The sequence below is a fragment of the Cyclopterus lumpus genome, chromosome 9 (assembly GCF_009769545.1).
Source record: "Cyclopterus lumpus isolate fCycLum1 chromosome 9, fCycLum1.pri, whole genome shotgun sequence".
NCBI lineage: Eukaryota > Metazoa > Chordata > Actinopteri > Perciformes > Cyclopteridae > Cyclopterus > Cyclopterus lumpus.
The window spans coordinates 19211863-19227351 of NC_046974.1; the positions used below are offsets into that span (position 1 = coordinate 19211863).

Here is a 15489-nt window from a genome sequence, read left to right on the forward strand (position 1 = left end):
TACTACTGGGCTGGGGGCTGTTTGTGGTTCTTGTGTGTGTGTGTGTGTGTGTGTGTGTGTGTGCGTGTGTTTGTGTACGTGCGTGCACGTGCATGCGTGTGTGTGTGTGAAAAGAAAAAGACAGCATTACTGTAAGGCTGCTGAGAAACTGGGTGTAGGTCAGAACATAAAACAACTGTTTTAACACCCAGCTGAAGAATGAAGAATGTTCTTATTAATTCTTTATCAGCTGATGGTCCGTCCCAAACCCCCCCGGAGAAACACGCCATGTGTGGACATTCTCATTCATCCAAGAAAGTAAAACTGCTTTTCGGAATATTTACTTTGCGATGAAAGATAAGACTCAAGACTTTAAAAGCAAAACTCTCTCCGAGACATTTATGATTGATCTGAAACACACAGATGTGTGGTATGTATGTACTTGGAGTCTCCCACACATGCACTCTTGCTCTCTATACTTGTGAGGACCTCTAACAGACCTTCCTTTTCTGAGGGGGTTCAGTGCAATTTAGAAGATTGGGGGAGGGGATTCATGAAAAACATAGTTAGACATTTTGGGAATTACACTTATTCACATTCATGCTGAGACCACTGTCCTGTCTGCAAAGTAAACGTCCCTGGAGCTGGTTAGCTTAGCTTAGCACACAGACTGGAAACAGGCTCTGCATGTTTGAGCCCTTCCAAAAGAAACAGTGTGACACATAAAACAAAAAAGATCATGTGTCGATTGGTGAGCTTTGGAGGTGCTGGTTTAGGTGTATTGTGTTACCTTTGGATAGAGTTTCCAGTCTTTGTGCTAAGCTAAGCTAATCAACTGATTGATCCTCTCATTTAACTCTTGGGAAGAACGTGAACGCATATGTCCAACTTTTTCTTTTCTTGTACTATTCCTTCTACCTCCCTTATTGTAATGCTCCCCCCTGCATACCTAACTTATACTATTTAAAACTTTGGCCGAACTCACCAGAAAAATGTCAACGTTGATTGTTTGTCGTTTGTCTAACTTCAGGCCCGTTCACACAGTCTGTTCAAGACGGGAATGTCGTGCCGTTATGTTCCGCCTCACTGTCTTATTTAAAAGGTACAAACACAGAATGGGGGGGTGGCCGTTAATCCGCCAGCGGAGGTGATAACAGAGTCGACTCAATGTAAGCGGACAGCCTGCATGGCGGGACTACACACGACACACACACGCACACACACACACACACACACAAACACCAGACGCTGACGCTGTTGTCTTACACGTCACTACCTCTTTGGCAATGTACGCATGCTATCAAAAATCCCACACTGGGGCAGAATCATGCCGGTGTTGTTTGGCTCAGTGTAAAAAAATCAAAGCGTAATGGAGGATATAATCTGTGCATAAAAGGTTTTTTGACTCTAGTGACCGCTGTTTGTATCTGGTCTCTTACAAGCAGTCAGTGTTGGTTTCCTTTAACCTCTTGTGCTCGAACTGGAGGATAATAAAGGCTAAAATAACATACCCAAACTGAATCAAGTATAGCTTCTCAACCAGAAGGGATGTATGCATATTTCTACTTATCCCTACTTTGAAAGGAAAGAAGCTGAGAAATATGAATCCATTGTAAGCAAATCCATTTATGTTACCAATCCTGAGTAAATGGATATGCAATAATGGAAAAAATAAGATCTTTATCCTCCTTTGTCCTGCCCTAGTACATAATCTAAATTTCAAAGGCAATATCTCCATTATAACCAAGATCCCATGGATAATGTTACTGAAGGTCCGCTACTCTTTACCACATATGTGACTGTAAATTAGATGAAAATACACTTTAACACACCATTTATGAATTTATAAATTTGTAAAGATATCCTCTGGCGGTCTCCGTGTATTGGCCATGTTTGCCTTTTGACTGTTTCCTAGTACATTTACTTCCGAACACTATGTATTTCCATATAGCCATGTTACAAATAACATACATCTTCCCAAAACATTGAAATGGTAATATGAATACATAATATCAAACACAACAGATAATATTAAATATGACTGAAAAGCTCCATGCTATACAGGCTCCAGGACTTTTAACCACAACATTTCTGAATGTAACCAAAGCTTAATTGAAGAGAGGGCGGATGGGAAAAGGCTCACACGAATCATTGTCTTTACAGTCACATGGGTTTAGATAAATTTTTTTTTAATATAAGGAAATCTTCCGTCCTTTTGAGAAAATGCTCAAGCAAGAAAACATTCACATCACTGTCTCTCTGTCTCTCTCTCTCTTTGTCTCGTGCGACCGCACAAACACAGGCCCTCCATCACTGTACGGCTCCTGCTTTCCCTCTATGAATAGAAGGACCTTGGCTGTCCCAATTGAAAACCTGATTCTTCATTGAAAAGGAAGCCCTTGTCCTTACATTGCTCTGCCTGCTGCACTGATAGTGTACTAATGGCAACATCAGTCCCCATCTGTTGTCCATCATTTGGATTCAGGGCAGGGCCCGTCCCAGCAGATACATCCGATTAGTCCCTCTCATCGATTTGTGCTGGCTCGTCATGACTTAGTCAACCCAAGGTGTCTCTTCTATGACATGCTGTCTTCCTGTGATTTAGTTTGCGAACGCTCTAAGTGCATTGAGTGTGACAATAAAATCTTTAATCTAATATGCATTCTAAGGAGGGAGACGGCGGAGAATAAAGAGCAAGTGAGGGAGCGAGACACGGAAGGGAAGTAATGTTCTCGATGAGCTCAGATGTAATGAGAAAGGTTTGTGTCGGGTTTCTGAATAGACAGGCTGCAGACACTAACGTTTGGATTGCCACACTTGCTTGTTGATTCTGACAAACGTGTGAGTTCAGGTGTAAGATGTCTGCATTAAATGGTTTGTCAAACTTCAATTCTTCAAATTATGAATATTCACAGGTGCCACCAAGTGCTTATTTCCCAACTCCTTGTTGAGCCTGTCTCTTCTTGCATCAAGGAGAAATAAGATCATTATCCTCCGAAATTTTACATCTGTGCTCTGGAGAGGTGAAATCGTATTTTCTGCAGAGCCTAATCTGCGTACGATAGTACGAATAGAGTGAGGTTGTGGGCACAAGGAATGTGCAGTGCTTTCACTAATTCTAACTGACAACTATCCCATTGCCTGGGATTGTGAGAGAGCATCATATTTATGAATGTGTGAGCTGTATATCAATGAGATTTGGGGCTACACACTGTGAATAGATTATTACATAGATCTCCAGTACACTCCGCTCAATCTGTTGTGTCCAGCTGATACCCTCCGGGTCTGAAAAGTGAAGCCAATGCGGAAGTCTGATTGAAAATATACCTACTTCTCACTTGATTTAATCCCTCAGTAAACATTGTAAACATGTGTATGGTCTCAATCGCCAGTTTCAGGTCTTCTTCAAAACAGGATGATGTTCATTTAGTAAATAATGGTCCCATTTAGAGAAGAACCGACTATAAAGCAGGGTTTGATTTAGGGCGGGGCTACCTTGTGATTGAGCCACATTACAAACAGGGCAACGCAACCGGACGAGTCGCCCCCTGCTGGTCAGTAGAGTGAATGCAAGTTTTATGACACTTCCGCATTGGCTTCACTCGGAAGAACAGGAGTTTGCCACCTGGTTTCTAATTAGCTCCACCCTCAAGTCACTTCTGGTTCCAAAATATAAACCAAGATGGCGGCAAATGCCGATCTCGAGGCTTCAAAATGTGCCGTCCACAAACCAATAGTTGACGTCGTGGTGACTACGTCCACTTCTTATACACAATCAATGGCTGTATCCCAATGCTGCTGTGTGTCTCAGTAAACCGACGGAACATTAGAGGAATGTTGTGCCACAAATCAAATACAGTAGCAATGTACTGTAGAATTGAAGGATGCTTTATAGAAATTTGATGACAAGGGAGGAGGATTTTAAAGGTGTCTTGAGAGCAGATTTAATGTTTCCTTTACATGTTTTATTATGGTAATAAAAGCAGGCCATTATACCTGTAAGGTGCCACTGTGTCTGCATCCACTGAGTGATTTAGTTTATATCTCTTTTAATGTAAGGGCAGCTCATTGACTGATCAGGGGAAACACACGTCTAATGGTTACAACACATCTCCATTGAGAGAAGGCGATTAGAATAGTTTTAATTAATGCTTTTCAAAGCAGTGTGGCATGTTTTTGGTACTGTCACACACCTCTAATTGACAGATATTTCCAAGAGAACTTGTTCAAAGGATCCTTTTTTGCTTTTCATGTCCGTAATTGCCTGTTGGCATGCCTGACCTGCTGTGTTGACACCAGACATAGCGAGCCACATTTTCACATCTATTTAATGAGTCGGTGTTATGTTGCTGTCTCTAATTGTGCTGTTGGCAAAAGAACAATAGCGTTTAAAAAAAACACCCACCCAGCCAGCTAGTCAGTCAGTCCGTCACCAGCCTCCCCACTTCACCCTGCTGTGACCCCGGCTGCATGAGCGTACAGATTACAGTGTGTGAAAGGAGGAGAACCTCAGGCTCAGAGCCAGACACTTGTCATTTTGGCCAGTATGACTTCTATATATCAAATTGAAGCTCTCTGATGCAGCCAGTTACCCTGTATCAAAAAGGCATTACTAGAATCACCACCAAAATTGATTTGGGCAATAAAACCTTTAAGTTTTATGTTTTTTTTCAGAGGAAAAGACGAGGCTGTCACAGGTTAAATGAAAAGACACTTTGTGTGCATAAGATATGAATGTAAACAACTTATGAAAGAGAATGACAAAGGGAGCCGAAAGAGAAGTAGCAGACATTGAAAAAGACAGGAGCGTGTCGTGTCTGTCCGCCAAATGTTCAACCCGTTTGAAAAACACATAATCTTAAACACTGATCGCCCGTGTTGGTATTGTTGTCCTCCTCCATATTAATATAATATAGAAAAATATATAATGAACCCAGCTTTTTGGGGGGAAATAGAGTTCGAGCCATCTTTGCACTGCTCTGCTGGCACATGTGGATGGGGGGCGAGCGAGAAAATATGCCCCCATGAGAAGAAATCAACGCGGTCCACTAGGATCGTGACAGCGGGTTAAGAGGAGGGGATGGGGAGCGAGAGCTCTGTTCCCATGCCTGAGAAAATGAAAGCAGCTGGGGGTATGCGCCATACGCGGCAGACAGGCATATTTGCTTGTTATCAAGTTAGTATTTGTATGAGAGTGTGTGTGTGAGAGAGAGAGAGAGAGAGAGAGATGGGACGCAGCAGGAGAGGAATGCAGTCATGGCTGTAAAGTGGGTGTGAAAACAGCCATGTTCACTGACCTCCAAGTTGACCTTCCCACCCGTCCTCCCCTTTTTTGTGTGTGTTTATGTGTGCATCCCCCCCCAAAAAAGCTTGACAAAAATGTGTGAGTACGTGATGATACTTGTGTGTGTGTGTGTCTGTGTGTATAGCCCATGCGTGTTGATAGCTGTAAGTGAATGGCCCTGAGTTTACAATAGTCTGCGGGGAAGAGGTCAAGAGGATTATCTTAAAATATTAGCTGCCCTCTCACCCCTTCCTCCCTCCTTCTGTGTTCCCTCTGCTTTTCCTCTCGCCTCCTGTAGACATCCAACAGCACCTGTTGCCCGCATGCACACACACACACTCACACACACACACGCACACATACACACACACACACACACACAAGGCATTTACGACTAACTGCATCGGATTTTCTTGACTTTACAAGGATAAAATATTTATGTAAAATCTGATGTCTTTCTTGCTTAAAATAAATATTTGATATATTACTTATTGTCTGACAGACCCATTGCAGAAAAAGTAAGAGGAGATAACGAAGAGCATAGTAAACACGTCTTCAATTACCTCTTTAGAACAATTCCTTTTAAAGTTGTATCTTTATATTTGCATTGCTTTCATAACTTTGTATTATATTATTTTTAGAATTTTGTTTTAACTCCCACCACTGCTTGAGTGTATGCTCTTACACTTTCCTACTTCCTAAGACTGTATTGCTGCTCTACATGACATTAATATTTTAGTTCACTCGCATTTAAAAAAACGTATTTTTCAAAAACATACACACACACACACACACACACACACACACACACACACACACACACACACACACACACACACACACATACCTTAAAAATCTGCTGACTAGATGTTTCACATGCCAGAAGGCCGGGTCACAATAAACTCGCCCCAGACGTTCAGCACATTGTATTAATATGAATTCATGTTACAGTTATTCTCGTTAGGGATTTCCCATCTGAATTTAAGGCCTGTTGCTCATTTTCTTAAGTTTCATAAATCTTCCTTGTGAGCACCTGTCTGATTTAAGGCGACGACAGACGCCCCCCCCCCCCCCACTCCAACTTGGATTTGTCCCGAATTTGAGTCAGCTATCCCGCCCGCTCGCCACAGCGGGGCGTCTGGGCGCTGGAGCGGCGCCCTGAGCCCCTCATGTCTGCTCCCCGCAACAGGCTGCCATGTCGCGTCGATGTCCGGAGCCCAGGCAATGGCCGTCATCACTCAGCATTTACCCCAGGCACCAGCACCCTCCGCCTCTCTGTCTCCGCGAACCTGTGGAATAGATGTGACCTTTTCCGCAGTTTTGAAGTAGGAAATATTTAGGGAGAAAAATAATGGACAATAGACTATCGTTGAATCGGTGGAACAGCCCGTTTGCAAGAAATTTAAACATAAAATGTATTTAGCCATATATTATCTTATTATCTGATATTTAATTTGTAATATAAATATATATACTTATAGAAATAATCTTATTATCTGATATTGAATTTGTAATATAAATATATATACTTTTCTAATAATGTGCCTGTTTAGATCCAGGCTTCTTTCCCGTCATTAGGAAAAAAAGTGAATTTGAATTGAGTCCAATTGAGAGAGAGTAACTGGAGTCCACGGTGTTCTGCGCGTCGCTGCGGCCATTTGCATGTCATTAAATCGCGCCGCGCGCACTTATCGGTCGGATCTGACAGTGGCGTTTCCAAAAAGCGGTCCCTGTCCGGCGCACCTCTTCGCCCCGTCCTCTCCCAGCTCTACCTCTCCATAATTGAATTAGCTCGGTTTTGGGCGTGGGGGAGGAGCTTGGCTTTGTTCGAGTGACGCCCATTGAAATCATTTCAAACCAATGGGACTATCCCCCGCTTCGCCGTAACCAAACCCACTCTCTCAGTCGGCGTCTGGAGCTGCCTGCCTGCCTGTCTTTGCCCCTCACCTTCCTGCGTGTCCCCGCGTCTTCAAAAAAAAACACACCAAAAAACCAAAACGCAAGAACGAGGAAGAACTGCAGCACGCACATGCGGGAGAACGCGAGCTCTTTCTTTGTTCCCCCTTCTTCTTCTTCTTCTAGAAAACCTGCACGTCGCACGATGACTTGTACATGAGCACGACACTTTGGGATGCGGACATTAACGAGCGTCCCCGCGGAGAGAAGCGCATGAGAGCCCACAACGCTGTCCGTTCTCCCTCCGACGTCGAGAAGGACTCATCCCCACCTCGGTCGTGACACCCCCGGTGTATGACCGACAAAGGATAACAGTCTTTTTTTTTTTTTCTTTTTTTTTTTTTAACGCCGAAGCCGAAAGACCGAGTCCAACGTCACCATTCATCTGCCAGTGGCTGACTGACTGTATGGCTTTAAAAAGTTCCATGGAGAACATGGACATCTGACGTGCGTCATTGGACACATCGAGCCACTCGCTCTCTCTCTCTCTTTTCTCCATCACGCCGTGGACCCCCACCGCCCCCACCCCCCACGCTCTTTGGCTGTGGAGTAAGAAGAAGTGTTCGGCAGTTGTCATTTGCCCTGACACCGGCTACATCCAGTAGCTCCCTGCATCCGAGGGAACCGCCGCCACACCGCGACACCAGTGCCTGTTGTGCTGCGCATTTGTTGTGCGCTGCCCTCGCTGTTTGTGCGCCTCAAGGTGGGAGACGTATTGTGTCAGCGCCGACATCCTGCGTGAAAAAAAAGAGCCTGTGATCCATCCGGACAAATCGACCCGCACCAGAGAGACGACACGGTGACGCGTCGGGTTTTTCGGGGGGTGTTTGTTGTTGTTGCAACTTTAAATCCCCGTCAACCCGAACACCCGTCACCTAAAGTGTCTCCCTTCGAATGGTCACGTCCGCGCTTTTTCCCCCCTTCTCTTCTTTCTTCTCCCCCTCTCTCCCGTCGCCCTGTTCCACGTTGCAACAACAACATTTTGTTGTTGTTGTTGTAATTTGTTGAGCATTCACAAACTGCACCAGCGGCCACACATGTGAATGAGACGCGCATCACCTGTCCCAGCCGAAGCGCCCGCGTGTCCAACCCGACCGACTGACCGACACCGAAGAGGAATACGTGCCGAAGTTTCGCTGTAGTGATGCTGCAAATGGAAATGGTCATCTTCCTCTGCCTGGTGCTGTTGATGTGTGTATTTAGCCAGGAGCCCAGTTCCAAAGTGGTGGCCGACCGCTTCGCCGTCTTCTGGAACCGGACCAACGCCAAGTAAGTGGCCTTCGCACCGGGCGGGTTTTGACAGGTATTTGTCGCGGAGGGTCGGTGACGCTCCGGTCATCCTCCCCTCCTCTTCCCCGGGGTTCATGCAGGTTTGCTGGACCACATCGGTGCTTATTGTCCGCAGTGAGGGTATAATGCCAGTAGCTGTATAGGTACAGGCTGTAGCCGGGGGAAAAGGGGGATAGGAGCGTTAAAAAAAAAAAAGACCACCGTGTCTTATTCTTCAATAGCTGCTAATTAACAGCGCGTCCCTCGAGGAACCTGTCGATCAAAACCCGTGCGTAATAAGGCCTGGAGGCGGCATTCATGGCGTGGTGTTGCCACCCCCCCGCTGTCGATGCTGTCCGTTTCACAGCGAGATATTCTCGCTGGTTCGAGAGCATTATCTTGTGTTGTTCCTCGAGCTATTTATTCACACGACCCCCCCACCCCCCCTCCCCCGGACCCATTAGCAGCAGCATCTAAGTCTCGTCTCCACGGGGCTACGCGCCTAACTACTCCTACAAAGTCCGTCTAATGGGGACATTCGTTGACTCACTTTCAGACTTTCTTCCCCAAACTTCAATTGTGGGCCAAACGCGTCGGAGAGAGGGACAGCGTGTTGTATGTGGCACTGTGTCGAGGGCTGTTTCCTAGCAATGCCAAATGAAGTCAGTGAGAATATAATGTAGCCCATCAGTCAATATATATTTATTACAAAAAAGCTCCTTCATCCAATTCAGTACTGTTCCCATAATGGATTTTATAGACATAAAGTGCTCCGTGAATATAATAAAGGGGCAGACAAAGTGACAGAAAATGAAAAAACTCGCCTGTGAGTAAGCTTCAGCACCAGATTCATGTTATGGTGATTTTTTTTCTTCTTCTTCCTATTAACTATTCATCTTTAAAATACTTTTTGAATCACTTTTTTTCTGTGAGTAAAACGTTTCCTTGAGTTATTTCCTGAAGCATTCTAATGTTGGATTCTTGACATTTCGAGCTTTGTAAAGTAAAAACATTGAATTAAATTAGGTCTGAAAGTTTTTTCTTAAAGATTTCTTAAAAATCAAATAATAGATTTGATGAAAATCATAAGAAATAACGCAAACAAATTCTGGATCATAAATGCCAGTGTCTTATTAAAAAAGAAAAGAAAAGTGAACGTTTTTTTTTTTTATTCCACTAAGTGTGCAAAACATTTGACAGTGTGCAGCTTCCTCTTTCTAAAATGGACAAAGTTTCCCCAAATTGAAACTTCAAAAGGTCTTTATTCCCCCCCCCCCCCACATTTGTTTTACATGTCTCAAAATAATAATACTCAAACCGTTTATTTAAAATATTATTAAATGCTCGAGGAACATGAAAAGTGTGTGCTTTTCACTTTCCCTATTTACATGAACAAAAGGACAGCAGCATTAGTGTCGGCATCGTGAAGTGAGGACTTTACACCTCCACTCAGATGGAGCGACGCGAGAGAACCTCAGCAAAGTTGAAATAAAAGTTCCCCAGATAGCGCTGGAGTCAAAGCCCTCTCTCTGCTCGGGCAGGCTGGAGTCAGTGTTCAGTGGACATGTTCGTGGAGACGGCGTTCCCCCACTAAAAGTCCCTCGTGGAGTCAGACTGTACCGCCTTGTCTCCGGCTTATTAAGTCTAAACACTGCTGCCGGAGTTTACAGAGATCTTTCACTCAACTGCCAACGGCACTTAGTATTTGTTGAATAAAATCCACAGCTTATCCTGCGAGTGCGCACAAAGCCATTAATAGCACAAGCTGAATTTGTTGCACAACTATTTATATTCGGTTTGAAGTTTTCGGGCAAAACATGATTTATTGCTTGAAGCAATTAGTGGTCAGGGGCACGGACGGACGGCTGACTGTGAGCCCTCTCCTGAAGCCGGGGGCCGGTCCAGCAGGGTGCGCAGATTCTCGGCCTGATACGCCGCAGACCTTTACTGTTGTGGTCTTGCTCTTTACTCTGACTTGCCCCGGCTGTTTATTTATGGAGCGCTTTTTCCTCAATTGACGCAAACACAATTTTGAGTTGAATCTAGATCCCTGCTGTCGATAGGCTTTCATGAGATTGTATTTCTTTTTTTTCTTTCTCGACAGAGAAGTTTTCACTCGACTGGCCGCTCGGTTAACTTGATATCTTCCAGATGTGCTGACACGTTTAAGTGAAGGAAAGAAAAGAAAAGAAAAGAAAAGAAAAGGAAAGAAGGGAAATTTAAGTAAATCTGTTAATCTCAGATCCGACACACTCACACCGAGAGAGAGAGAGAGAGAGCGAGGGGAGAAAACAAGAACTCTGTGATCCACTTGGCTGCGCGCTTGTTGTGTCTTTTGCTCCCTTCGCGTCCGTAGTCACATCTGAGAAATAAAGAGCTTTCTGAGTCTGACTCGCCCGTGGAAAAGAAAACCTTTTTTCACAGGGGCTGTAATGCTGCGAACACCAGTCACTCTCCGTTCTACTTACTCTAAATAGAGTTCGTCTGACTCTCGGCCCTCTGGCCCGAGGCAGGGAGCCATCCAGAAAGGTAACAATGGAGGCAGACGGAGAGATGGCAAACGTCTCTCATTGTTTGACTCGGATAATAAATATTGAGTCCCTTTCTCCGTGCATTAGGCGACTGGAGAAAGCCGGTGTGTAATTGGGCCGCACAGTCACAGCACCGAAAGACCGGCTGCTCCGAGAGTTCCCTGTGTGCACGCCCCAACGCACACAACAAACAGGCCAACGCTGCATGTTAACTTTCTGATGGCAATGCACTTGAAAATACATAATGCGCTGATGTGAGCAGGTCACTTCAGAGATGTTTGACTTTCTCTTCACATTATTTCTTGTTGGTGTCTGAACACAGCTCCTTTTCCATAAGAAAAAAAGAAGAAAAAAAAGCAACAACAAAATAAAAGAAGCCTTTTTGGTTGCCATTCATTTTCTTGCTCCGTTCCGAAAGTGCAGCTTCCGCAGACGTGGAAATTGCCCGATAGCGAGATGATCCATCACACTAAAGCTGCAGTTTGAGTTTGTTTTTTTGGTCACAGTGTCTTTTTTTGCTCTGAAATCATTGTGCCCGAGTTGGACGTTGTGCAATACGCTCACTCGATCGCTCGGAGAGAAATGGAAACAAACTTTTGTCGCGCCAGGTTTCCTGCAATTTGTTTAGAATTTTTGTATTGTAATAAGACTTGGAAAAAGTTTGAACTAGATGTAGACAAATACCAGTGGAAGGTTCCACTTCTGCTGTGGTTTGGAGACAATGGTAGACATAACATACTGGCGCAGCCGAGAGTATCAGTAGTGTTGAACGTGGAATCTCAGATAACAACTTTTTGTGTCTGAAATGGAACCTTTAGTCTGCGAAATGTTTTCTGCAGGTTGTAATCTCCCCTATTTGGTTTCCCAAGAAGTAAAGCAATCAGTAGTTCCCTGTTTATTGGGTCAGTGTATCGTAGTTTGCGTTAGTGGGTGCCGCACTTCTTTTTCCGCTGAGGGGGATTTCCCTTGTGTCTTGTTGGCTTCAGTCCACTGTTGTGTATCAACTTCACCATGAAGCTTCTTTTTATTTTCAACACATTTTCACCTCATCTTTAGTTCAGACGTCTCTCTCTTTAACATATCTTTTCAGCACTTAGCCCGTCAAAAAAAAGTGATCTTGAGGGACAGTTGAGAGAAGTCCTGAAGTTTTAACCGTCCTTTTCCCTCAGCTTGAGATAGATACGGGGACATTTCTCTTTGGATCCTGCCCTCTGACTGTCTTTGCTTGCTTGTGTTTATTCTAATGAGGAGACAGCCAGTGGCTCTAATGGTGTCTGAGCCGTAATGCTGAAGAGACGGCCATTCCCTTCCCATCTCCCCCTGTGCCCTTTCTTCTCCCTCATATTCCTCCTTGCCTTTTCTCCTGTGGTGCCTCTCGGCCGCTCGGCCTCTTTCTCCCTCCCTCCCTTCCTCCATCTCTCTCTGTCCGTCTCTCCTTGCCGGGGCACAGAAAATGAATGAATACAATTAGATATTTCGGGAGTCCCTCCGCGGTTCATGGTGGAGAAAGACGCGCAGAGGTCAGGCACACTCTGAGAGGAGCTCAGGGAGAGGTCACACACATACGGCGAGGAATAACGAAGCGGAAAGTTGGCCTGTGAATGGCGAAGTAGTAACTACAACTCTCTCCTTGAAGTGGAGGGTGCCATTAACATTAGGAGTTTGATGCAGTTGTGGCCATGCGAATTGCTCATGGCGATTTTGTATTTTGCTGCTTAATTTGTAGCTCAACAAGCAGCCCAGAAAAGTATTTTTCCAGCCCTTGCGTGTGTGTGTGTGTGTGTGTGTGCGCAAATGCCGACTGTACGCTAACAAAGGCACGTACGCATGGAGGTGGAATGTTATTCCATACACCAATCTGTCTCTAACGGATATATCGCAGTGTTCATTTTTTATTTATAATTCAAATTCTTTAAACCTGGTTATAAAAAATATATATATACAAAAATCAAGTTTACATTGCCGTTAAATGTGAAAGTGGATGGTTTTTGAGGCCATGCCCCCCCCCCTCCCTTTACCGTCTGAACAGCGACTCGCTCGGAGCTGTGTTTTGCTCTCTCTCCTCTTCTCTCGTTCTCTCCCTCCATCTCTCGGTCTGAGGGCTGATTAGTTTGCGTTAATGACCGCCTTGCTCTGTCATTCTTTTTGCGCCTGTGGCATTGGCAAGCACGAGCACCGGCCGGGCTGCGGGGGTAAAGGGGCAAGAGCGAGGCAGAAGATATAGAAACAAACAAACAAACAAACAAACACACACACTAGTGATGGTGTGTGTGTGATGTAATACGTCTATTAGGTTTAAATGGCACGCTGTGTTTTCTCACCAGACCTGTAAATGCACTTTCCATTTTAAATTATTATTATAATTTATTTTTTTCTCTAATAACTGTGAGCCCAGCAGGCAGTAGTCAATGCTTAGTCAATGTGCTTGGAAGAGCAGCTGTTCTCCTGCACGCCGTGGAAGAGGGGGAGGCCGGCCGGCCGGCCGTGACCCTTGTGGAGGTGCTATGCGGCGGACAGAAGCAGCCCCGTCGCCGGGGGTGCCTGGTGGTCAGGCTGTTGTCTTGGATATGCTAATTCTATGTAATGGCAGCCTACAACTGGATAGAGAAAGGCATTCCCAACATTGATTTTTTGTATATTTATATACATTTTTACATATATTTTAAATTTATTTATATCAATAATGTATATATTTATTATTTAAGTAAAATATTTTGTCCCTCAATAGTGGTAGGTTATTAGTTTTTTTAATTTTTATAGATAAATACTGTATGTTTTTAATTTCCTTGCCTTGCACACACTTTTGAACATGTGATATATTTTCTCTGACCTTCATTTTGGTGATTTATTCATCTGAAAACACAGTCTAAGAAAACCTGTGTTTGTTAATGATTAGATAAATATTTCTCATGGACTGACCAAGGTTAACGGTGGTGAATCGGGGTTAAGAGCCTTAAAAATACCGGTGCCCCGATAAATGTGTGTTTATCCAGCAAGGGGTCACACTGACACAAATGGACAGTGTTGCATGGCAGCTTCACTTCAGCTGCACATGTTTCCCTCCCGTGCCAGATTTTAATGTCCAGGTTTTTGTTTTCAAAGTAATCACTCCAAGGTCAGCTGGAGTGCTGAAACGCTGCTATCAGCTGGGCGATCTGTCTTTTAGCCCTCGTTCAACCCGCGGCTGAGTGGAGCTCTACTTGGAAACAATAAAGTGTTAACCAGCTTGTGCAGCACAACGCAATTGGGAAATATTTTTTGATCCAATTTTTGCTCGTTGCTTGCCGCGAGATGCGTTCGTTCGTTTGTTTATTCGAAGTTTTTCCCTCTACCCCGTCTCTCACCATCTCTCACCCAAGTTGTGGGAAGTCCGCCCCCGGACTGTTTCTTTATTTTTCCTATAAAGTTACTTTGTGCCACGCCAGTAACAGATCTGGCTGTCCAAACTTGTATTTAATTTTTTTTTTTTACAGAGAACACCTGAGTAGAATTGTAGTTGATGTAGACAGAGAAAGAGAGTTAACTATTTCGCTGCGAGGTTTATTCGACTCCCGTATCAGAACAGCTTGTATTTCAGCCCGTAACCTCATAAATAGTGATTAACCAGGAAAACAGGCCTGCCGCAGGTCCATTAAGGGCCCAATCGCCACCCCATGAATCTCCCTATTGTGTATGATATGTCCTCGTTCGTGGCGGAAAATGGCGCCACCATATCCTTCTTCAGCTCCTCTGTAAGATGGAGGCTCCGAAGCAGCTGTTACTGTAGTAACGCTTGGTTGATCTATCACCCCTGACCAGAAAGGGGCGCTACTGAGGGAAGTCTGATACCCTATTGTGTACCCTGAGCGTTTCAAGTGTACAGTTGGGAGTGGGAGCGACGTGCATTTGCTTGATTTAAACCAGCTCTTTCTGCTGTGGTTGATTTGACCTCCTGAAACTCATTCACTGTCAACGTCATATTATATTTATAGGAACTATACACCAGCGTGCAAAGGCCAAAGAAACGACTGATGGGTTTCAAAAAATGTTTTCTCTCGCTGTCACCGTTCACTATTCAGCTGGAAAATGTGACGGGAACGATTGAGACCGTTAGCTTTTTTTTGCCAGACACATTTTCCACAGATAATTCCTTTCATGGTAGGCTGACTTCGGACCTTGCACTGACATTTTCCTTATTTAACTTGGGGGGCTGCGGGGGAGTGACTGGATGTTTTTCTAGCTGGTCAGCAGTGTGGAGAATAGATCCCAGAAGAGAACACATCTCCAGCTTGTGAATAAAGACCTAATTGACGGGTTGTAGCCAGTTGTAAATGACTCATGAGGTAATTTGTCTTCACAGACAGACTCAGAAACACACAGAGGGACTGTACAGTTGTGTGGTCTGCTTTCCCTTTGGAATGGAGGCAATCTACTTGGGTTAATTCCAAACGCTTGCATCCAAAAATGGACATTTTAAAAGTCATAAAGTGC

At 44.5% G+C, this 15489-nt stretch overlaps 1 protein-coding gene across 2 annotated transcripts in view; it reads left to right on the plus strand.

Moving 5' to 3' along the window:
• The first annotated feature begins 7569 nt into the window (after positions 1-7569).
• The window catches only part of efna5b (ephrin-A5b), an 87512-nt gene continuing 79592 nt past the window's right edge, over positions 7570-15489 (plus strand). For both annotated transcript variants that reach the window (XM_034541664.1, XM_034541665.1), the window contains exon 1: positions 7570-8488. In XM_034541664.1, the coding sequence (XP_034397555.1) occupies positions 8364-8488 (125 nt within the window). In that variant the 5' untranslated portion in view covers positions 7570-8363. The remainder of the gene's footprint in view (positions 8489-15489) is intronic.